General features: G+C 43.7%; 1 protein-coding gene across 5 annotated transcripts in view; it reads left to right on the top strand.

The window, feature by feature from the left end:
* Nucleotides 1–24,352, top strand: part of OTUD7A (OTU deubiquitinase 7A) — a 131,916-nt gene extending 107,564 nt beyond the window's left edge. For all 5 annotated transcript variants that reach the window (XM_081170546.1, XM_081170545.1, XM_081170548.1 and 2 more), the window contains 4 exons: nt 2,057–2,206; nt 19,755–19,869; nt 20,289–20,373; nt 22,732–24,352. In XM_081170546.1, coding sequence (XP_081026672.1) covers nt 2,057–2,206; nt 19,755–19,869; nt 20,289–20,373; nt 22,732–24,156 — 1,775 coding nt within the window. In that variant the 3' untranslated portion in view covers nt 24,157–24,352. The remainder of the gene's footprint in view (nt 1–2,056; nt 2,207–19,754; nt 19,870–20,288; nt 20,374–22,731) is intronic.
* Nucleotides 24,353–24,971: the final 619 nt, after the last annotated feature.

Genomic DNA, 24,971 nt, shown 5'->3' with positions numbered 1-24,971 from the left:
ATGAGAGATGCTAAATAAGTTCTAAGTGCATCTTCTTTGGAGTAATCATGGAAACTCTGTGTGATAAACTGAATAAGCCAAAATAATGTAAGATTCAGCAGTGCACATTTGTAGCCAACAATAATTTTTAAAATTGCTGAAAATATTTTAATATCATAAAGATTCAAGGAAGAAGACAGAGAACTGTAACGGAAACTGATGTTATTTTCGTGCTATGTATGGATATTTCTTTTGAAATTGTTGATTTGTTTTTTCTTTTGGTTATTTAAGTGAAACTCAATAAAAAGAAATTAAAAAAAGAAAAGAAAATATTTTGATATCAGACATTGTTCACTATACTTTGTGTGTCTTATGAATACAGTAAAGAGAGCAACTATATACAGATCATCCTCCTTTAGGAAAGGCCTGCACAATTTGCAACCCTCCAAGACGAGCATAGTCCAGCAGCAATTCATTTTGGCCTGTCAGCTGCTAAGCAAGCTCTCTTGCGGTTATAATCAAACAGCACCATGCCCAATAGGCCACGTTGCATGATTGTGATATGATGGGAAATGAATGAAGTAGTAAGGTAAAGGTAAAGGGACCCCTGACCATTAGGCCCAGTCGTGGCTGACTCTGGGGTTGCAGCACTCATCTCGCTTTATTGGCCGAGGGAGCCGGCGTACAGCTTCATGTGGCCAGCATGACTAAGCTGCTTCTGGCAAACCAGAGCAGCGCACAGAAACGCCGTTTACCTTCCTGCCGGAGTGGTACCTATTTATCTACTTGCACTTTGAGGTGCTTTCAAACTGCTAGGTTGGCAGGAGCAGGGACTGAGCAACGGGAGCTCACCCCATTGCAGGGATTCAAACCGCCGACTTTCTGATCGGCAAGTCCTAGACTCTGTGGTTTATTTTTATTTTTTTAATATGATATTTATTGAAAATTTTTGAAATTACAAAGAAAAAAACAAAGCAAAAAAAAAAGAAAATAGAAAAGACAAAAAGAAAACAAACCACATCAAACAATACAAATTCAAAAAACAAAAATACACCGCAAACAAACAAAAATAAATCCATCATTCTCAAATCCTCAACTCTCATTACCTTCTTTCTTTGACCTCCTCCTCCTCCCTTTTTTTGTATCCTGGTTAATAATTATGCAGCAAATCCTTTCCATATTTCATAGTATTCTGTCATTACATTACCTTAATCTATTTTCATCTTATCTTATAGAAAACCTTAAAAACTTAAAACTTAAATCTTATTTTTACCGACTTCTCACAACCATAATATTCTTACCTAATTCTTTAAAAAAAAATGCTAGAGTCAAGTAATTTCGTTCCAACATTTTTCTAACATTCATCAATTTTATAAAACAATCCTGATAATAAAAAGAGAAATAAAAACAATCCAATCTTCATCCAGCGTCCCTTCCTCCTGGTCCCGGGTTTTGTCAGTCCTTTTTATCCCATCGATCTAGCGCATTAACCTGGCAACCTTATATCCGAGGCCCTTAAATCACTTCCATGTCCCTTCCGCAGCTCTTCTTCATATTCTCCTTTCACTCGTGGGAACTCCAGCTTGGTGGTGTTTTTGACCCTTTTCAACAAATCAGTCCCTTTTCCATAGTCCAGACTCAACTCCATGTGGTATTTAAGAAGATGTTTCAGAATCCCTCCAAAATTGAGAGCCCCCACAGCTCCAAACATCTCACGGCCCATTGCCAGACTCGGAAAGTCCAAACATCCCTGCATAGGGGGGTCTATCCAACCCCCCATTTCCAAACCAATCCAAACTTTATCTTTCCAAATCTGGCTTTTTCCAAGTTCATTTGTCAAGTCCAAAAGCTCTTGTTCCTGCAAGGCCGCAGCTCCCTCCATCTCTGGCGCCCAAGATTCAGCAACATCCTCTTCTCTCATCTGCTCTGTCAGGACACTAGACTCTGTGGTTTAATCCACAGCGCCAACCGCGTCCCGAATGAAGTAGTACATCAATATTAAAATACATTGAGGCTGCTGAGGCTGCCTATTCCTAGTTTCACAACATGTTTGCAAAATCTTGGTTTCTCTTCACAGCATTTGCACCAATTCCATTTGGTGGGATTTACTTGCCTTTGGAAGTCATGCCTAACCGATGTCATTGCTCACCTCTGGTCCTTGCCTATGATCAAGCGCATTTCTCCGCTCTTGTGTCTATGGAGCAAAAAGATCAACAAAGGGAACAAGGTATGTCAAGTAGGAAAGAAAATTGTTTTCTTTTATTGGAAAGGAATGTAGAGCTACTGTCTACGGGCATGCTATCTGTATGTGCCTATCATAAACGCTATGCTGAGTTAGAAATGATAGCAGCCACCGGCCCGTGTTTTATTAGCCCAAAAATGGGAAGCAAGCAAGGTCCCAACCAAAGAATGGCTACTTAAACTGATGGAATACGTGCAACTTGCAGATTTAACATATAGAATAAGAGAACAAAAAGAATACTATATACGTTTAAAGAAGACTGGAAACTGTTTACTGAATATATGTATGAAAATTGTGTTCATTTACAAATGCTGGTAGCATTAAGATAAATTTAACAGTGTAAATAAGTTTCGATGGACGCAACAATGGTTTACTGAATGGTTTAGTTCATGTAAAATATGCACGGATGTTTGGTGTGCAAAATGAAAGAGAAGAAGGGAAGTCATTGATTTAAGGTTGTTTAAATGAATATTTTGAAATGTAAATCCGTTCATATGAATCTCTAGAAGGTGTATTTTATGGGTCACACTGTAGTATTTTGAATCATTGCCAACATAGCTTGTAGAAGCGGCAATTCCAAGTTAACATTGTACTAATCCATTGTTGGTGGTGGGATTGGGCAGCGTTTGGTTCTTCCATCTTCCTTGCTATTTTCTCTGATCTGTTTTCTGTGTTCTGCCTTTCTAAAAAGTGAAAGGTATATCAGGTAAGTCATTGGTGTTCCGAGGCACAGGACCCAGACTCCAATTCCAAACCATGGTTTAAGACCCAGACTTGTTCTGAAGCTGGCACACATGGTTTCCTGGTTCAGATGAAATATTGAGCCAATATATGATTGTCTAAATGTGGCTACTACCTTTCCCTCAACTTCTACATTTCTTTATTTAATGGAACCAGAAATCCTCAATCCAGCATCCATGCCAGATAATTCCAGAGAGTTACTGGATATGCCACAAGTTCTCCTCCGCTATGGTTAGGGAAGACTGGTTTAGTCTCTGGACCATATTATGCAGAGCACTGTGTTAAAATACTAGCACCTTTGGTAAAGGCAACTAGGTTATTTTGCACATGCCTTGTCAACAGACTGGGCTTTGGCTTGCTGTTAATGTAGAGTTGAAGCTTCTGTGTAATCTATGGCACATCATCTGTATTCATCATGTGACACTGGAAAATGTATCACTGAGATGATGGAAATGTGGGAAATTTCATTTGTCTTGAGCACATTGTTTTTTCCTTAGTGTTTTGATGTTCAGTGGAACAGCTCTCACAACTGTATGGCAAGGCAGCGTGCCGTTCCAATAACTGCAACTCACTGCGCAAATGAAGGAATGTAAGATAGTTAGGATGACATTTTTAATTGGACCAGCTTCTGTTGGTGCAAGAAGAGAAGTAGCTTCTTCCCAACATTCATTTCTATATAAAAATGTCTATATCTTTTTGTTATTCAAAATACTAAAAACAGTGTACTAACTCTATAAAAAAAAAATTAAAACACACTAGTAAAAGATTCAAACTATGGAAGATCCTCAAAGAATCGCGGCATCTTAGGATGTGTAAAATAAACAAAAAACCTTGGCAAAAGTATTTTCCAGAGATTAGTCAATACAGTGGTACCTCGGGTTAAGAACTTAATTCATTCCGGAGGTCCATACTTAACTTGAAACTGTTCTTAACCTGAAGCACCACTTTAGCCAATGGGGCCTCCTGCTGCTGCTGCGCCGCCAGAGCACGATTTCTATTCTCATTCTGAAGCAAAGTTCTTAACCCGAGGTACTATTTCTGGGCTAGCAGAGTCTGTAACCTGAAGCGTATGTAACCCAAGGTACCACTGTACAGGCTAAGAGACATGCCTCATAACTCCACCAGTAAAGCTTCATGGGGGAGCAGCACCCGTAGCAGGGACTCCTTCCCATCACTTAACAATTCAAGTTCATACGGGGACTGTCATTTCCCAATTTATTCTGGGCCTTCCACTTTAAATGAATCCAGAAGCATGACAAAAAACTATAAGCAAAGTTGGTTAAAGATTAAAATTATTTCCCCCAAACACTAATGTGATAGAAATGTAGTGGGCAAAGATATGAGACAAACAATATCTTCCAGGGTTTTAAGAAGTATGAATAACAGGAGCACAATACAGTGGTGCCTCGCAAGACGAAATTAATCCGTTCCGCGAGTCTCTTCGTCTAGCGGTTTTTTCGTCTTGCGAAGCAACCCTATTAGCGGCTTAGCGGATTAGCGCTATTAGCGGCTTAGCGGATTAGCGGCTAAAAGGCTATTAGCGGCTTAGCGGCTTAGAAAAGGGGTGGGGAAGCAAAAAAAAATCGGAACACTCGCAAGACGTTTTCGTCTTGCTAAGCAAGCCCATAGGGAAATTCGTCCTGCGAAGCAACTCAAAAACGGAAAACCCTTTCGTCTAGCGGGTTTTCCATCTTGCGAGGCATTCGTCTTGCCGGGCACCACTATACTTTTACCTGGCACATGAATAAATGGTTCCCTCTAGTGTTGTTTTCTGGTCTGAATCCCCATCATCACCACCATGGCTGCTATTTCACTTTTTAAAAATGCATGCGGTCAAGATACCCTGCAGCAGGCCTAGTTTGGCCTTTGTTCTTTTAGCCACAGATGTACTGGAGATCATGGAAAAAGCCTAGCACAGACTTTGGATAAGTGCCTCCCAATAGTGTCAGGCAAAATTGTTAAGCGAGCAAAGAGAAGAAAGTGGGAGGAGTTTGACATTGCTAACTAAGAGAGGATATCCTCCCTAGGGCTTCATGCAGGCATATGATGGAACACAGGGATACAGTGGTACCCCGCAAGACGAACGCCTCGCAAGACGGAAAACCCGCTAGACGAAAGGGTTTTCCGTTTTGGAGGCGCTTCGCAAAACGAATTTCTCTATGGGCTTGCCTCGCAAGACGACAGCCCATAGGGAAATCTCCGGGACAGCGGGGAAGCGCAGCGCGTCTTCCCCACTGTCCTCGGACCTCCGCCCGCCGCGCGGCATCGGAACGAAGCTCCGATGCCGGGCGGCGGGGGGGGGGAACGCCTCCTCCCGCCGCGCAGCATCGGAACGAAGCTCCGATGCCGGGCGGCGGGGGGGAACGCCTCCTCCCGCAGCGCGGCATCGGAACGAAGCTCCGATGCCGGGCGGCGGGGGGGAACGCCTCCTCCCGCAGCGCGGCATCGGAACGAAGCTCCGATGCCGGGCGGCGGGGGGGGGGAACGCCTCCTCCCGCCGCGCGGCATCGGAACGAAGCTCCGATGCCGGGCGGCGGGGGGGGGAACGCCTCCTCCCGCAGCGCGGCATCGGAACGAAGCTCCGATGCCGGGCGGCGGGGGGGGACGCCTCCTCCCGCAGCGCGGCATCAGAACGAAGCTCCGATGCCGGGCGGCGGGGGGGGAACGCCTCCTCCCGCAGCGCGGCATCGGAACGAAGCTCCGATGCCGGGCGGCGGGGGGGGGGAACGCCTCCTCCCGCTGCGCGGCATCGGAACGAAGCTCCGATGCTGCCGCGCGGCATCGGATGGCTTTCCTGAAGACTTGGGGTGGGAGGAGGGTTTTCCTTCCCACCGCCAACATTCAGAATGCTGTTCTGAATGTTTGCGGTGGGGAGGAAAAACCCTCCTCCCACGCAAGCCCCGGGAACAGAGGGAAAGCGCTGTGCGCCTTCCCCTCTGTTCCCGTACCTGTCCTGAAGGCTTGCGGTGCGGAGAAAAGCCCTTCTCCGCACCACCAGCCTGGCAAGCGGTTTCCCTAGGAACGCATTAATTGATTTTCAATGCATTCCTATGGGAAACCGTGCTTCGCAAGACGAAAAACTCGCAAGAAGAAAAAATTTGCGGAACCAATTAATTTCGTCTTGCGAGGCACCACTGTATTGCAAAGTAATGTCCAGAATGCAACAATTTGTTTGTTTTGTATACTCCAGACTTCTGCTTTTATATATCTGAAGATGCTGAATTCCCACATGAAGACATTTTATACCTTCTAATAGATCTTTTTTATTTCAAGATCCTTTTTCTGTGTGTGCAGAGCACAGCTAGAAGCAGGCCTCTTGATTTCTAGATCTTGCGGTATAAAGTAAGCAGCTGTTGTGCTGATATTTTTTAAATCATTAGTTTTTAGCTGCCTTTATTCATGAATTTGCCAGTTCAAAGGCACAAGTAACTCTTTCTGTCAAAGGACTGGTTTCCCATAAATGGATAAGTGTGATGGCTTTATTCCAGTGTTGCTCAAAGCATGCTTTGATTTCAACAGTACAAGGAGACACTATGAAGGAAAGAAATGTTGTGATTGTGGGTGCCTACTCAGTAGACATTTCGAAATACATTTTAAAAGATTAAATGATATTCCCTGGCAGGTTGTGGGAAATTGCAGCAAAAGAACAAAGATAGAAGAAAAATTCATTCTATATTTTTATTTGATCTGGGACCATTTGCAACCCCCTTTCCATATAGGAATGTGGGCCAAGTCCGCTAGTGATTGCAAAGGTGCATCTCTTATTATTAAAAGGATGTCAGTCCTTTCCATGTTTGAATACAGCTTTCAAGTAAAAATTTCAAGCTATAATCTTCCTTCAAGTGCTGTAGATTAAGCTGACAATATTTTTGCTGCTGCTTTTTTGCTACAAGATGTGTAGCCCTTCCAAAATTTATCTCCTACCTAATATCGTTTAGTTCTGCAGCATTGCTCTCTATAGCTTTGAAGCTATTCTGACTTTTGGCTAATTCTCAGAGATGAAAAACCCTCTAGCCAGCTGCATCTTACTGATTAGTGTAATTACCTCTGTGAAGGCTCTACTGAATATGTATAAGATACAAGGGTTGTTGCCATTGAATTTCCACTGCTTCTCAACAGTTCTTACCAATTTTCAATCAGACTTACAGATGTGAAGTTGCCACTTCTTTTACTGGCTGTTCTCATGCACATTTTAGCAGCTGCCTCATGCACAGAAATTTACTGGTGAAGCTTTTTTCCTTTTTCTTTTTTTTTACTACTTCATGTCACAGCACACTGAATATACAGTGTGGTTCATTGAGAACAACTCAATAAGAGGTCAGATTTTCATTCCTGCCCTTTCATTCTCTCTGGTTTTTAATCTCCCAACAGAAACTCAGTATTCTTTTCTCATTGCACATGCTTGGTCCCCATTACACTGCTTTTTTGGGTGGGGGTTATCGCTTTAGGAGTTCCCCTCTAGTGATTTCTTCAAGCATTCTGATACTTCCCTTTTGTTCCTCAGCAGCTCCACCTTAGCTACATTGACACTGCCTTCATAACTAGGTAAACTGAGTTAACTACTGAAGAGTCTTCAGAACAGCAATAAAACTAGATACACAGGGGAAAGGGAAAGCACAAAGAGACAAGTGAGAACAATAGAGGATGAAAGAAAAAAGCAAATTAAAACATCTCAATTAATTAGGAAAGGAGTAGAAAATTATATATTTCATGAAGTGCTTCTGAAAGAGTGGGAGGGATCAAATCCTATGAATATCTAGAGGCAATGAGCTTCAAACTCTGTACAAAAGACTATTTTTTAAAATTCATATTTTGCCACTAAATCTTGTTACAGAGCAGATTGAACTAAATGAATCTCAATGCCTTTCCCATTTCAGAACTGCCTCATGGGATGCCATTTACTTGCTGGTGTCAAGAGCAAGTAAGGCAATGAGATTTTGGAGGCTTTTTAAGGTAACAGAGATGGAGACAGGCATAAATTTTACAATTATGCCATGCCAAGCACTTTCCCATGGTTGATAATAATGATAATAATAATTTTATTACGGCCGTAGGCCCATACAGATAAAAACAAGACATAAAGAACAGCTTGTGCACGTGGGGAAAAACAGCCGCTAAAACACTACTATAACAATAAAATACTATGAGATGGAATGGCATACTACGCCTTAATTAGCTTGTGGTGCTCCTTGGCAACGCTTTTGGGTAAGGACAGCGACCAGGAACCTAGCCACTTTCAGGGTCGTATGGGTATCCTTATCCTGCAAGATTTGGGCAAGGTGGAATTTTGGTGGGGTACCCTCTAGTTTCTGTATAATTGATCCCAACAAATTTGCCCGTGGCACATTGAATAAGGGGCAAGTGAACATAATGTGCTGAAGCAACTCCGGCGTCTCCTTATCACATTCGCACATGGCGGAGGCTTGGCCCTTTGAGAATCTATGTCTCAGGACATTGGAGGGAAAAACGTTAAACCTCGCTTTGGTGAAGGCCAGCCTATGGGCAACAGTCGAAAGGGAGGAGAGGTATGATGGAACGCAGTAAGTTAAAGTGATACCAATGTTCTGGGGCGAACAAACACCTCCCCCCAGCGTATAATTTCGCTGTAAATCGATGTCATCCAGTCTTTGGCGGATCAGTCTTTGAGCAGTGATTTGATCTAGTTTTAGGGAATCTAAGGGAGAGATTCCATAACTCAGGAGTTTGGCATGAATTCTACTAGTCCAAAAGCTGGAGAATTCATCTCGCCATAAGCATTGGACAAGGTAATGGTCTGGTAATCTATGCCACAATGATAACCAATAATTGAAGACTTGCTTCCACAGGCAGGTTTCTAAGGATGCGATCTTCAATTCTAGTCGCATGGCTGCGTTGCTTACGCACAGGGGGAGCATTAGGAGCCGACGTAGGAATTGGTTTTGCAGAGTCTCAAGAGGAGCAAGGTCTGTCATCACGGCCCAGAGCGGGGCAGCATAAGCAAGCACGGTAACCACTTTTGCCTTGAACACCTTTAGGGCCGAGGGAACATGCAAAGCTCCATCCGAAAAGAAAAATCGGAGGAGCGCATATGACAGAGTTTTGGCCTTGTTAAGTAGGTGTTGAATTTGTGCTTTCCACCCCAAATTGTATTGAAAAATAACTCCTAGGTATTGAAATTTTAGGACTTGCTCTATTTTTGCTCCACCAAGCTTCCATTCGTATAATCTCCGACTTCTGGCGAAAATCAGAATCTTAGATTTAACATGGTTGATGGTTAATTGGTTGAGTTGACAATACGTGGCAAAGATCTTCAGAGCTCTGGTTAGTCCAACACGTGTATAAGATAGAATTACCGCGTCGTCCGCATATAAAAGGAGTGGACAGCGGTAATCCGCTAGTCTAGGTGCGTGTGTACTTGGAGATGAGTTGACTAGGGGTGCTCGCATGTCGCTGATGAATAGATTGAATAGGCAGGGAGCCAATATACATCCTTGGCGCACTCCCTTGTTTATTGGTATCGAATTTGTGAGGTCGCCCGCAGGAGTAAGTTTCCCATGGTTTAATTCCATGCTGCTAGTGTTGTCCTTTAAAGGTCTGCGAACACCCATGTGACCTGGCCTTTTAAATGTTATGAATGTGAAGATCACCTCCCACAGTGTTCCAGTAATGTCTGGGGTACGCTTATGATTGGGGTGTGGGGAGAAACAGAAGGCTTTCACCTAGCAACTGGGGCTGCGGTTGGGCACCCCTCAATGGAAAAGTGTGACAGAGCCTGCAACTCCCCAGCTGAGCAGCCTCAATCCGGATCCTGTTTGCAGGGTATTTGGAGCTCGCTCTGCTGGGGGGGGGAGCGGGGCGGGTAGGAGCCTTCCTGACCTCTAGCTGAGCATCACAAGGGAGCCCAATCTCCCCACTGCTCACCAGGACACCGGGGCTTCAAGAATGCAAGAATGCAATCATTTATGTTTTCCTTGGGCGAGAGAAATAACCTGAAAATACATTAGCTGTAGCCACTAAAAGAAAATAGGTTGTTTCAGTTTCTTTTAGTAGATAGGTAGCCGTGTTGGTCTGCCATAGTCAAAATAAAAAAATTCCTTCCAGTAGCACCTTAAAGACCAACTAAGTTAGTTCTTGGTATGAGCTTTCGTGTGCATGCACACTTCTTCAGATACAGTGTATCTGAAGAAGTGTGCATGCACACGAAAGCTCATACCAAGAACTAACTTAGTTGGTCTTTAAGGTGCTACTGGAAGGAATTTTTCAGTTTCTTTTGTTTTGGTTGTCTTGAGATGGAGAAATCTGTTTTTGTTTATAAACCTTTATTATCTGTTCTAGGAACTAGGAAAGGTCCGAGAACAGATAATTCAACAGTCAGTCTGTGAGCACTTAGAAGAAGAGTGCTATGATAACTAAGACCCAGCATGGGTTTCTCAAAAATGAGGCATGCCAGACCACTCTCATTTCTTTTTTTGACAGAGTAGCAAGCTTGGTGGATCAGGGAAATGCTGTGGACATAGTTCATCTTTATTTCAGTAAGGCTTTTGACAGAGTCCCCCATGATATTCTTTGAGGAAGCTGGTAAAATATGGGTTGAATGAGGTAACTGTTACGTGGATTGGTAGCAGGTTGGTGGAATGAACCTAAAGAGTACTCATTAATGGTTCCTCTTCATTCTGGGAAAAGGTAACCAGTGGGGTGCCGCAGGATTCTGTCCTGGGTCCATTGTTGTTGAACGTCTTTATAAACAGCTTGAATGAAGGAATTGAGGGGATGTTCATCAAATTTGTAGATGACAGCAAACTGGGAGAGGTAGTTAATGCTGCCAGAATCAGACAGAATCAGAATTCAAAATGACCTTGACAGATTGGAGAACTAGGCACAAGCTAACAAATGAATTTCAGTAGTGACAAATGTAACGTTCTGCACTTGGGGAGGAAGAACCAGGTGCACAAATATAAGATGGGGGACACCTGGCTTACTAGCAGTACATATGAAAAGGATCTAGGGGTCTTGGTGGACCACAAGCTTAACATGAGTCAACAGTGTGATGCAGCAGCCAAAAAAGCTAATGCTATTCTAGGCTGCATCAACAGAAGTATATTGTCCGGATCAAGGGAAGTAATAGTACCACTCTCTTCTGTCTTGGTCAGACCACACCTGGACTACTGTGTCCAATTCTGGGCACCACAATTTAAGAAGGATGTTGGCAAGCTGCAAAGTGTGCAGAAGAAGGCAACCAAGATGATCAAGGATCTGGAAACCTAGCCTTACGATGAGTACTTGAAGGAGCTGGGTGTGTTTAGCTTGGAAAAGAGGAGACTGAGAGGAGATATGATCATAGAATCATAGAATCATAGAGTTGGAAGAGACCACAAGGGCCATCGAGTCCAACCCCCTGCCAAGCAGGAAACACCATCAGAGCAATCCTGACATATGGTTGTCAAGCCTCTGCTTAAAGACCTCCAAAGTAGGAGACTCCACCACACTCCTTGGCAGCAAATTCCACTGTCGAACAGCTCTTACTGTCAGGAAGTTCTTCCTAATGTTTAGGTGGAATCTTCTTTCTTGTAGTTTGGATCCATTGCTCCGTGTCCGCTTCTCTGGAGCAGCAGAAAACAACCTTTCTCCCTCCTCTATGTGACATCCTTTTATATATTTGAACATGGCTATCATATCACCCCTTAACCTCCTCTTCTCCAGGCTAAACATGCCCAGCTCCCTTAGCCGTTCCTCATAAGGCATCGTTTCCAGGCCTTTGACCATTTTGGTTGCCCTCCTCTGGACACGTTCCAGTTTGTCAGTGTCCTTCTTGAATTGTGGTGCCCAGAACTGGACACAGTACTCCAGGTGAGGTCTGACCAGAGCAGAATACAGTGGCACTATTACTTCCCTTGATCTAGATGCTATACTCCTATTGATGCAGCCCAGAATTGCATTGGCTTTTTTAGCTGCCGCGTCACACTGTTGGCTCATGTCAAGTTTGTGGTCAACCAAGACTCCTAGATCCTTTTCACATGTACTGCTCTCAAGCCAGGTGTCACCCATCTTGTATTTGTGCCTCTCATTTTTTTTGCCCAAGTGCAATACTTTACATTTCTCCCTGTTAAAATTCATCTTGTTTGTTTTGGCCCAGTTCTCTAATCTGTCAAGGTCGTTTTGAAGTGTGATCCTGTCCTCTGGGGTGTTAGCCACCCCTCCCAGTTTGGTGTCATCTGCAAATTTGATCAGGATGCCCTTGAGTCCATCATCCAAGTCGTTGATAAAGATGTTAAATAAGACCGGGCCCAAGACAGAACCCTGTGGCACCCCACTAGTCACTCTTCTCCAGGATGAAGAGGAACCATTGATGAGCACCCTTTGGGTTCGGTCAGTCAGCCAGTTACAAATCCACTGAGTGGTAGCAGAGTCAAGACCGCATTTTACCAGCTTCTTTACAAGAATATCATGGGGCACCTTGTCAAATGCCTTACTGAAATCAAGGTAGGCTATATCCACTGAGTTCCCTTCATCTACCAGGCTTGTAATTCTGTCAAAAAATGAGATCAGGTTAGTCTGACATGACTTATTTTTCAGAAATCCATGCTGACTATTGGTGATCACAGCATTCCTTTCTAGGTGCTCACAGACTGTTTGCTTAATGATCTGCTCCAGAATCTTCCCTGCTATTGATGTCAGACTGACTGGGCGGTAATTATTTGGGTCCTCTCTTTTCCCCTTTTTGAAAATAGGGACAACATTTGCCCTCCTCCAGTCTGCCGGGACTTCGCCTGTTCTCCAGGATTTCTCGAAGATGACTGCCAGTGGTTCTGAGATCACATCTGCCAGTTCTTTTAATACTCTTGGATGCAGTTCATCTGGCCCTGGAGACTTGAATACATCTAAACTAGCCAAATATTCTTGTACTGTCTCCTTAGTTATTCTGGGCTGTGTTTCCTTTGCTGAATCATTTGCTCCAAATTCTTCAGGTCGGGCATTGTTTTCTTTATCGGAGAAGACTGAGGCAAAGAAGGCATTGAGGAGTTCAGCCCTTTCTGTGTCCCCTGTTTGCATTTCACCATCTTCTCCTCTGAGTGACCCCACTGTTTCTTTGTTCTTCCTTTTGCTACGAACATACCCATAAAAGCCTTTTTTGTTGCTTTTAACCTCTCTAGCAAGCCTGAGTTCATTCTGTGCTTTAGCTTTTCTGACTTTGTGTCTACACGTGCTGGCTATTTGTTTGAATTCCTCTTTGGTGGTTTCCCCCCTTTTCCATTTTTTGTACACATCCTTTTTTAATCTTAATTCAGTTAAAAGTTCTTTAGATAGCCACCCTGGCTTCTTTAGGCACCTTCCATGTTTCCGTCTCATTGGTATTGCCTGACGTTGTGCTTTTACTATCTCCCTCTTAACAAACTCCCAGCCATCATGAACTCCCTTTCCTTTTAGTATTGCTGTCCATGGGATCTCACCCAGCACTTCCCTAAGTTTTATGAAGTCGGCTTTCTTAAAGTCAAGAAATTGAGTCCTAGTATGCTTGGCTGCTCCTTTCCGCTGTATAGTAAACTTCAGAAGAGCATGATCACTCGCGCCTAATGATCCTTCCACTTCTACCCCACTAACCAGGTCATCAACATTGGTTAGGACCAGATCTAAAATGGCTGTTCCTCTTGTTGCTTCTCCCACTTTCTGGACAATGAAGTTGTCTGCAAGGCCAGTGAGGAATCTGTTTGACCTTATGCTCTTGGCTGAGTTTGACGCCCAACAAATATCCGGGTAATTGAAGTCCCCCATTACTACTATCTCCCTTCCTTTTGCATGCTTGGCCATCTGTTCCAGGAAGGCATCATCTATGTCCTCCGTTTGGCTTGGGGATCTATAGTAAACTCCCACAATGAGGTCTCTGTTATTCTTCTCTCCCTTAATTTTGACCCAAATGCTCTCACATTGGCTTTGAGGTTCTAAATCTTGGATCTCTTCACAGGTATACACATCCCTGACATATAACGCCACTCCTCCTCCTTTCTTGTCTGGTCTGTTTCTCTGAAATAGATTGTATCCCCCCATTATTACATTCCAATCGTGGGACTTATCCCACCAGGTTTCAGTGATGCCTATTATGTCATATTTAGTTTGCTGTACCAAGAGCTCAAGCTCATCTTGTTTATTTCCCATGCTTTGCGCATTAGTGTACAGACATTGAAGTCCATTAATCATTCCCCCGTGTCTCTTATTTAAGGATTTTTTCCTCCCACCACTAGGTCCGCGTGCTGTTTGCTCCATTTGGTCTATGACATTTGGATGATCATCTTCATTAATTGATAGACTCCTACCTTCAGGAGCACTGTCTCCCTCCCCCACATTAGTCAGTTTAAAGCCCTCCTGATGAGGTTTCTGAGATTTTTGGCAAAAACATTCCTCCCAACCGTTGTGAGGTGCAGCCCATCACTTGCCAGAAGTCCATCTTCAAGAAACTGCAGTCCGTGATCTAAGAATCCAAACCGTTCCTGTTTACACCATTTGCGAAGCCAGCTGTTCACTTCCACTATTTTCCCCTCTCTGCCTGGGCCACGTCGTTCAACGTGACTCAAAGAAGTAGGAGGCCCAGGGTTCAATTGTTGTTAGCCGCCCTGAGCCCGGCTTTGGCTGGGGAGGGCGGGATATAAATAAAATTTATTATTATTATTATTATTATTAACTGGGAGGACAGACGAGATGACAATTTGTGCATTTAGTTGCTTCAATTTCCTGCCGAGAGCCTCGTAGTCTCTTTTGATCTTCTGGAGGCTATTGCTTGCAGTGTCATTGGTTCCCACATGAACCAAGAGGAAGGGGTATTTGTCAGTGGGTTTTATGATTCCTTGCAGTCGTTCAGTTACATCTTGGATCTTAGCCCCGGGGAGACAGCACACTTCCCGAGACATCTTGTCAGGCCCACAGATCACTGCTTCTGTTCCCCTCAGTAGGGAATCCCCTATCACCACTACACGCCTCCTCTTGGGTTTGGTCGGGGTTCTTCCGTGAGCTGTCCGTTCCAAGGTCGCCTGCACATTCCCTGAGGACTGACTTTGCTGCTCGTCTTCATATACCTGATCGACTGTAATGAGGGAGAGATCCTCAAATGGAGTCTGCTCTTCGTCTTCCATGCTAGGGGAGAGGACCTCAAAGCGATTGTGTATTTCTAAACAATCAGAGTGAACCCTGGGCCTCCTACTTCTTTGAGTCACGTTTCTCCATATATCTGGCTCCTGTGTTGATGAACTAGCCTCCTTCTCAGGGGAGTCCCCTGTCTCCTCCTTGGTGGGGACGGTGTGCTCTGTTGCTTCCAAGAAGAGCTCCAGCTCTCTAATTCTTTGGAGCGTAGCTACACGTTCCTCCAGTTGCTGGACTTTGTCTTTTAAAAGGGCAATCAACATGCAATTGCTGCAGGTGAAGCTGCCTGCAACCTTTGGCAAGATGGCAAACATTGCGCAGGAATCGCAGGCGACTGCAGCTGTTCCCTCCCCTTCCATCTTGAGATCGTGTTGTTGGGGGTGGCTACAGAGGTCCTCCATCATAAAAAGCTTGAAGACAGGACAAATAACTTCGCCCACAAAAAAAAACCCTAGGTCTCCCCCAACAAACGTTTGAGACTAGCTCCCCTAAATCTAAAAGATGGATATAACTGCGCGCGCTGCTAGGCGCGCGCCGCTGCCCTACAAACTCTGATAAGCTCCTCCCACAGCTAATCCCCTGCCTCAACAGAAACCCTGCCCCCTCTGACCTTTACACAGGGAAAAGAGCTAATCAGCCACAAGAAACACACACACACAAGAAAACCCTTTTTGCTCCTTCTTCAACTGCTGCCCTACAAACTCTGATAAGCTCCTCCCACAGCTAATCCCCTGCCTCAACAGAAACCCTGCCCCCTCTGACCTTTACACAGGGAAAACAGCTAATCAGCCACAAGAAACACACACACACAAGAAAACCCTTTTTGCTCCTTCTTCAACTGCTGCCCTACAAACTCTGATCAAGATATTTGAGATATTTGATGATAGCCATATTCAAATATCTTAAGGGCTGTCACCTTGTTTTCTCCTGCTCTGAAGGGTAGGACTTGAACCAATGGCTTCAAGTTGCAAGAAAGAGTCCGACTAAACCTCAGGAAAAGCTTTCTGACAGCAAGAGCTGTTCGACAGTGGAACAGACTCCCTGGGAAAGTGGTGGACTCTTCTTCCTTGGGGGTTTTTAAACAGAGGTTGGACGGCAATCTGTCATGGATGCTTTAGCTGAGATTCCTGCATGGCAGGGGGTAGGACTAGACAACCCTTGGGGTCCCTCCCAACTCCTAAGATTCTATGACAACATTGCTTTTGTGCATGTGAACTGGTTCTGAACGCAGATGGCAACTATGGCTGTTAGAGGATTTGTGCCACATGCTCTGTGAATCAGAGTGGGTTGCAGTGATCTGGTGCCACCTGGTGAAACCTTACTAATGTTACAATCTGCTACATTTTTACCTGTGACTGCTATCATCTCCAATCCTGGAAAAATACTTTCTGTTGCAAGAGGCCTTTCGGTAAACTCTTTTGGTTTTCTATTTTTTAAGATTCTTGTAACCAATTTCTATATAAATGTAGCCCTGACATTCAAATACGTACATCCAAAAAATGTGTAACCTTTTGAAATAGTTTATTTTGCATAGTGACTAACAGACTGAGCGGCAAATCAGGAAGTTCCCAGGTCAAATCTCAACTCTCCTGTGAGCTTCTTGAGGGGCCCTAGGCAAGCCACGGTTTCTCAGCCTGTTTCCCCACCTGTAATATGGGAGATAATACTACATACCTCCCTTGTAAGAATTGCAGACAGAAAATGAATGTGACATGCGTTGAACATTTGAAAGCAGTAAAGGTAAAGGGACCCCTGACCATTAGGTCCAGTCGTGACCGACTCTGGGGTTGCGGCACTCATCTCGCTTTATTGGCCAAGGGAGCTGGTGTACAGCTTCCGGGTCATGTGGCCAGAATGACTAAGCCGCTTCTGGCGAACCAGAACAGCGCATGGAAACGCCGTTTACCTTCCCGCCGGAGTGGTACCTATTTATCTACTTGCACTTTGACATGCTTTCGAACTGCTAGGTCTAACTTCGCTTCTTGCAGTGAGAGAACTGCCAGAAGGCCCTCTTAGCTGGACCTCAGTGTCCGGGCAGAAAGATGGGGGTGGAGATGCTCCTTGAGGTATACTGGGCTGAGGCTGTTTAGGGCTTTAAAGCTCAGCACCAACACTTTGAGTTGTGCTTGGAAACGTACTGGGAGCCAATGTAGGTCTTTCAAGACCGGTATTATGTGGTCTTGGCGGCCGCTCCCAGTCATCAGTCTAGCTGCCGCATTCTGAATTAGTTATAGTTTCCGGGTCACCTTCAAAGGTAGCCCCACAAAGAGCGCATTGCAGTGGTCCAAGCAGGAGATAACCAAAGCATGCACTACTCTGGCAAGACAGTCCACGGGCAGGTAGGGTCTCAGCCTGCGTAGCAGATGGAGCTGGTAGACAGCCGCCCTGGACACAGAATTGACCTGCGCCTCCATGGACAGCTGTGAGTCCAAAATGACTCACAGGCTGTGCACCTGGTCCTTCAGGGACACAGTTACCCCATTCGGGACCAGGGAGTCCTCCACACCTGCCCACCCCCTGTCCCCCCAAAACAGTACTTCTGTCTTGTCAGGATTCAAGCTCAATCTGTTAGCCCACCATCCATCCTCTGATTGCCTCCAGACACACACAAAGGACCTTCACCGCCTTCACTGGTCCCGATTTAAAAGAGAGTTAGAGCTGAGTATCATCCGCATACTGATGAACACCCAGCCCAAACCTCCTGATGATCTCTCCCAGTGGCTTCAAGTAGATGTTGAAAAGCATGGGGAAGATGACAGAACCCTAAGGCACCCCACAAGTGAGAGCCCAGGGATCTGAACACTCATCCCCCAACACCACTTTCTGGACATGGCCGAGGAGGAAGGAGCGAAACCACTGTATAACAGTGCCCCCAGCTCCCAGCCCCTCTAGATGGTCCAGAAGAATGTCATGGTCGATGGTATTAGAGGCCGCAGAGAGATCCAGCAGAACTAGGAAACAGCTTTCACCTTTGTTTTAGCCCGCCAGAGATCAATGACCAGTGTGACCAAGGCAGTTTCAGTCCCATGATGAGGCCTGAATCCCAATTGGAAGGGATCCAAATGGTCCGCATCCACCAGGCATGCCTGGAGTTGTTCAGCAACCACCCACTCAATCACCTTGCCCAAGAATGGAAGATTTGAGACTGTGCGATAGTTGGCCATACTGGCCGGGTCTAAAGATGTTTTTTTTTAAGAAGCAATTTAATAACCACCTCTTTCAGTGGGTCTGGGAAGGCTCCCTCACAGAAAGAAACATTCACCACCCTGCGGAGCCCATTGCCCAGCCCTTCCCAACTCGCTTTTATTAACTAGGATGGGCAAGGATCAAGGAGTCAGGTGGGCAGTTTCACATTTTTGGAGGTAACAGATTTGAATTGATCCCACGCAACTTGACTAGATAGGACTCTGGCACTCTCCTGCCCTGGTCCTACTCCCATGGTGGTGTCTACCTCTTTCCGAATATGAGCGACTTTATCTGCAAAAAACTTTACAAAATCATTGCAGGAGATCTTAGGGCGCTTACTGAGCCCCGATGGCACAAGTGGTTCCGTTAAATTGCGAACCACCTGAAAGAGTCTCCTGCTTCTGTTTTCTGCCGATGCAATAGAGGCGGTGAAGAAGGTCCTCTTTGCCATCGCTTTCGCCACTTGGTAGGCTCAACGTTGAGCTCTAACCCTTGTCCCATCAGATTCAGAATGAGTTTTCCACCACCAGTGCTCTAGCCGTCTCAGCGATTGTTTCATCGCCCTTAGCTCTAGGGAAAACCACGGGGCTGTCCGGGCTCCATGCAATCGAAGAGGGCGCTTCGGAGCCAGACAGTAAATAGCCCTGGTTAACTCCTCATTCCAGCGGGCCACCAGGGAATCAGCTGAGAGGCCATCAACATGGGATAATTTTGCTAGATTTGTGGTTGCAGCCTGAAAACTGAGAAGAACATTCATCGAAGACAATGTGGTGGACTGTAAAGTCTGATCGACAATGTAATATTAGAAATTGATTTGTGGAGGTCTGCACTTCAAGGTATAGATGTATAACTTGCTTATCGCTTTATTTTAATAGTGTACCTATGCATATTCTGCACAGGTTGCATAGAACACTTTTATTTCCTTTTTGGTTGAAATGACCAGGATGGTCACAGCAACTAATATTTAGTGTTCAGAGACTGGTATTATGACTCAGTAAAATCTGGAGTCAATAGCCTACTAATTATTTGGGGTTATATTCCACTTTCCTTGGAGGTTGCAGGTGAATGACAGTATATTGTAAATGAAAGTGAAAGCAGAAGCATATAATTTCAGCTTTCAAAACATTTGCTTTAACCTTGTCCACCAAACCAAAAGAAAAGAAAAGGTTTGTGTTCATTTTGTCAAATGCTTTGGCTAGAGATGTGGCCAGTCTGAGATCTACGAAAGAGGCTATGGTTATCTCATATTATAATATCCTAATTGCCATCTCTGAGAGCTGATGACTATTTTTCTTCATCATGAAAAAAATCACATGATATACAAAGGTGTCACTGTTTGCAAAATAAGCAATTTCTTATGAAAAAAAATACAGTGTTTAACACAGTGTCTTGAACAAATGCTTCTAAAATTCTTTCCCCCTTTTCTTCAGCCAACTGTTGTTTCTCATCCTTTTCCCACCTAATTTCTTCACTTCTGATCTTTTCCTCTTTCCTTCAGCGGTGATCCCTCTGACTGATTCTGAACACAAGTTACTACCTTTGCACTTTGCGGTTGATCCTGGGAAAGATTGGGAGTGGGGGAAGGATGACAATGATAACTCCAAGCTGGCCAAGTAAGATCTCTTTTAAATAATTAACACTTCTGTGTGCCTAAAATGCCTGGTAAAGTTTGATTAGCCTGCCCTTTTAAAATCAGTTTTTAGAACAAATAACTATATCGTTTTTGAGCCACATACATCTCTTGCATAGTTCACTAGCTGGGTGTGGAGTTTTGCCATCTACAAAATGCCAGTTGGTTGCCCCAGTCTGGCAAGACCAATGTGAGGCTGCAAGTTTCCCATAGCAAGCCCAGTGTAGGACTATTTCTTTTCCCCCTAGCTCATTTCCTTAAGAGAGCATGGGGATCTGTAACTGAAAGTACTCTTGTTAAACCTGATGTTTTTTTCTGTTTCTGTTGATTAAGTGTGATTATATGGCTGTAAATTTTCAGTGATTATATGGTATGTGGTCTTTCCTCTTTTTCCTTTCTTAGTTTGATTCTGTCTCTGGAGGCAAAGCTTAATCTTCTGCACAGTTACATGAATGTAACCTGGATACGCATACCATCGGAAACACGGGTAACCCTTTTATTCTCCATAAGTAGCTTAAGAGAAATAGGCCCCAACTGTGTCATCTCATGAAACAGATGATCCTGGGTTAGGCTCCCATCACTAGCGCAGCAGAATCCATTGCACCCTTGCGGTGTTGGGCTAGCGGTTCAGGGAAGCTCCTTTGGGAGGCAGGGGCAGGGAGAGGCAAGGCCCACGTCCCCTGCCTCCCTAGAATTAATGCAGCACTTTCTGACACACAAAAATGGCCATGCACTACTGTAACTGTAGCAGCAATGGATTAGACGGTTGTTATGTTCTTATCACTGATGTTTTGTAATGTATTTCTAATGTTGTACACCATCCTAAGATCTTTTGATAAAGGGTGGTATATAAATTGCTGCTGCTGTTGTTGTTGTTGTAGTAGTAGTAGTAGTAGTAGTAATAGACTGTACTGTGCATAGATTAGAAAGGAAAAAAGATCCAAATAAAGCAGCTGTCCTTCCTGCTGCTTTTGGTTGTAAATTCTGCCCTCTGTCATGGCATATGAGATGGTCAAAACCAAAGAGTAATTGACCAGCCTTTCTATCCATTGTCTGGGGAAAAGGCTGAAAAGCAGAATTTGTTCTGCTCCTTGCATTTGTGCAGTTCCACATTTGAGAGTGTGGATTCTCAGGTCCAAATATCAGAGCATTCTAGTGGTTTGAAAAAAGTATAGGGACTATCAAATGTGAGACTGCAAAGTTGATACCCAAGGTTGTCAGTCGGGTAAGCAAATTAAGAGTTCAGCCAAATTTGGGGAACTGAATATGTTCTCTGAAATATCCCACTTATCATACTTGTTAATCATGCCTCTTAGAAACTGCTCCAACACTAGTTTTTTCATAAAGAAGGAAGTTATTATTGCTCAGTCATGCTCCAGCCAATCATGAGTTGGCATGTGCTTGAAAATTTATGTGTTAATTCAATGTCCAGGACCAATTTCCATAAAGGTTATCATGTCTCAGTTTAGCTTCTGGTAATTACGGTAGTAGTACTTTTTATTTTACATGATAGGAAGGCTCTCTTGCCATTTCTATATTAGCCTTTTCAGACTAATGAAATTGTCAAGAAATCACACACATCATCCAATGAGAAATATGGTCAGGTGAACTGGTTTTCAATCATTGCCCATTGTGAATAATTTGCAAGATTAATTTCATAGGGTTGCCTAGTTGTTCATTAGGTCAAGATGATCTGCAAGTTGCTTCCACTTCGTATTTTCTTAAAATATATCATGGCAAGCACAATCTTTTACTCAACTGCCCTTTTTCTTATATAGGGATGGTAATCTGAAAAAAATGTTGATACTTTTTTTTGCCTAGCATTAACTAATTTTCTTGCCCCAGAAGAGTAGGTGAGCAGAACTAGGCAAGTAAAAACAATCTCAATTTCTTTGAGATAGGAGGATATCTGTTTAGGAGTCTTGGAAATGAATGTTTTGAAATGCACTTCTATAGTTACACTGAAAATTACTTGCACCACATCCTATATTTTCAGGTATAAATGTGAACGGCATTGATAATTGAATTATTGCACAATTTGCTTTTTAATCCCAGATCAAATATTGCCGTCCTAATAATTTTTTTAAAAACCCCTTGCTAAATACCCGGAGATTGGCTTCTGTATTTGTGTTATCTTTCATTTTGCATCTCTGATGCCATTTGTACTGGAATGTCTCCTACAACGTAGCCTTTCCACACAGAATGGTCATCAGGACTGAACTTTACTATTGCTATCCTCCATATAATCCAAAACAGTGTCCCATGAGCACTGAGCAGGAGTAAACAAGAAACAACAGACCAGATTATTTCAGATATGTTGAGCAAGAGAACCAAGCATGCTGCATAAAAAATTCCAGGAATACAGTACTAGCTGATCTATTTGAGGAGAGAAATTCCCTCCTAACCCATCAACTTAAAAATCAGAAAACTTGTAGTGAAGAGCATATCCATTCTATCTAACATCATATTGCAATGGTTCCTGATGTTTCAGATATAGAAAAGCATACAAAAAGATGCACTGTTTTCAGATTTGGCTTTTACCAACTTGAATATGCTGTGGAATTCACAGCAAACATCTGAAGTTTCAAGAGAATAACTTCCCAAAAGGACAGTCAGAGAAATCTGACAAGCTATTATAAACCTGGATCTAGGAAGTTTCTTCCAAAGATTAACCATCTGTTAATGTAATTGTGACCCCTTAGTGTAATGACCTTATGTGCAGAACCATTCTTTTGAAGACTTGCATTTTTCAAATGCTAAATATCCTGAAAAACAAATGTAGAGAGGATCTTACTGCAGGAAATCATTGTGTAATTTCTAATTGTTAACTTACTTCTCTCCATAGGCTCCTCTGGCTCAGCCAGAATCTCCCACTGCGTCAGCAGGAGAGGACGTTCAGTCTCTCGCTGATTCCATGGACTCCGACAGGGATTCCATCTGCAGCAATTCTAATGGCAATAATGGGAAAAATGGGAAAGAGAAAGAAAAGCAAAGGAAGGATAAAGAAAAAAACAGGGCTGATTCAGTTGCAAACAAACTTGGGAGTCTCAGTAAAACTCTAGGCATCAAGCTCAAGAAGAATATGGGTGGGCTTGGGGGACTAGTGCATGGCAAAATGAGCAGAGCAAATTCAGGAAATGGGAAAAATGGGGAGATCATTGAGAAAGTCAAAGAGAAGAAGTCCAAGTCACGCAAAGGAAGCAAGGAAGAATCTGGCCAGTCTGCAAGCACTTCTCCATCTGAAAAGACAACCCCCTCTCCCACTGAAAAGACAAGCATTTCGCCTGTTGAAAAAATGAATTCTAAATCCCCTTCAGATAAACAGTCAGACCCATGGAAGTACAGTACTGATGTGAAGCTGAGCCTCAACATCTTGAGAGCTGCCATGCAAGGGGAACGGAAGTTCATCTTTGCTGGCCTCCTCTTGACCAGCCATAGACATCAGTTCCATGAGGAGATGATTGGCTATTACTTGACCAGTGCCCAGGAGCGTTTTAGTGCTGAACAGGAACAGAAGAGGAAAGAGGCAGAGAAGAAGGCTACTCTCAATGGATCGTCATGCAGGAAACTGGAGCAAGAAATGTACTCAAAAGAGAAGTTGGAAGCATCTCCTCAGGGAAGGGCATCACCAGTCTTGCCTCAAAGCCATACGACTCAACTGGTTTTAAAGTTTAAAGACCGTACTAGTCCCACACCAGGGTCATTTTCGTCACCTAGCAATGGTGCCAAGAAAAGTGGACCCATTCCATTGTCTGCCCACTATAGCCATACACCCCCTGTTCAGAGGCAAAGTGTCATCCACTTGCACGATGTCAACTCCAAGCCATCAAGCTTCCAGGATGATACCTACAAACCGGTGGTTGGCACCTTAAAAACATGTGCCACATATCCCCAACAGAACCGGTCATTGTCTTCACAGAGCTATAGCCCAGCCCGAATAGCAGGCATCCGTACTGTCAACACAGTGGAGTCACTGACCTATGTTATGCCTACGGACCACAAGTCACAAACATATACCAATGGTTTTAATACCAGTGACATCAGAGACTGCTTGGAATATGCCGATGAGGATGCACCGCAAACCTGGTTGAACAATGACAAAAATCGAGGCAGGAGCACAGTTAGCCCGATATATTCAATCCAGCAGAACCGCTGCAAGAAGGAGAACTGCTCTTTTTATGGTCGCCCCGAGACTGAAAACTATTGTTCCTACTGCTATAAGGAGGAGCTGAAACGCAGGGAGCAAGAAAGTAAGGGGCACCGACATTGAAGGTGATGGAGCTCTTCCCATGAATATTTATTTCCTCCATTTTCTTACTTGTAAGGTATGTGGCAATGGATTACAGGAGGAAGGAAAAGAGAATCCTGCAGAGGGATCTGTGGGGAGAAAGGTCCAGCTTATTTGTTTTTCCCCTGCAGCAATGAAAAACTAAGAATTAATTTATCATAAAGAGTTTATTATTTTCCATTTTGTCAGTGTCTTTTTTACATACACTGGTAAGCTGAAAGGTTCTTTACTCCTTTGTCAGTGCTGTGTATACGTTTGGTCAAAATTTACTAATGGTGCCTGAATTTACACTGACATCACTCAGGTAGTAGGAAGATAGGGAAAAAGTCATAATAACTGGAAATGTGGTATTGTAATAAGATGTGTCTGTTTCATTCTTTAGAGCCATGTCATCTGAAGAAATATAACTTTTTTCATAGCTCTTTCCTCTTCCTTTAAAAATTGGGGGAAGAATAGTAATTTGCATATAGTTCATACTAACATGCTAACATCCTTGCTTGTATTATTTTAGTAGTCCTGTTTTCTCCACAGATACACAAATGAAAGCCTGGATTCATTAGCAAGCTTCTCTTACAAAACACAAATTCTTGGTTTTATTGATGTAAGCAACTCCAGTTTTGTACTGCACAAAATGTCCAAGAATGAAATGCTTATCCTCCAGAGGACATATCTATTTTATTTTTAGACAGGGCTCAAACCCTCATGGTTGAAAATAAGTACTTTACAATTCAACAGTTGGGCAATTGGATGACCAAACAACTGCCTCAGTAGCTTTGCAATCCTGTCTTACACCTCAT

The sequence above is a fragment of the Podarcis bocagei genome (assembly GCF_964188305.1).
Source record: "Podarcis bocagei genome assembly, chromosome: 14".
NCBI lineage: Eukaryota > Metazoa > Chordata > Lepidosauria > Squamata > Lacertidae > Podarcis > Podarcis bocagei.
The sequence above is the reverse complement of the archived record's forward strand: the minus strand, read 5'-3'. Positions and strand labels throughout refer to the sequence as shown.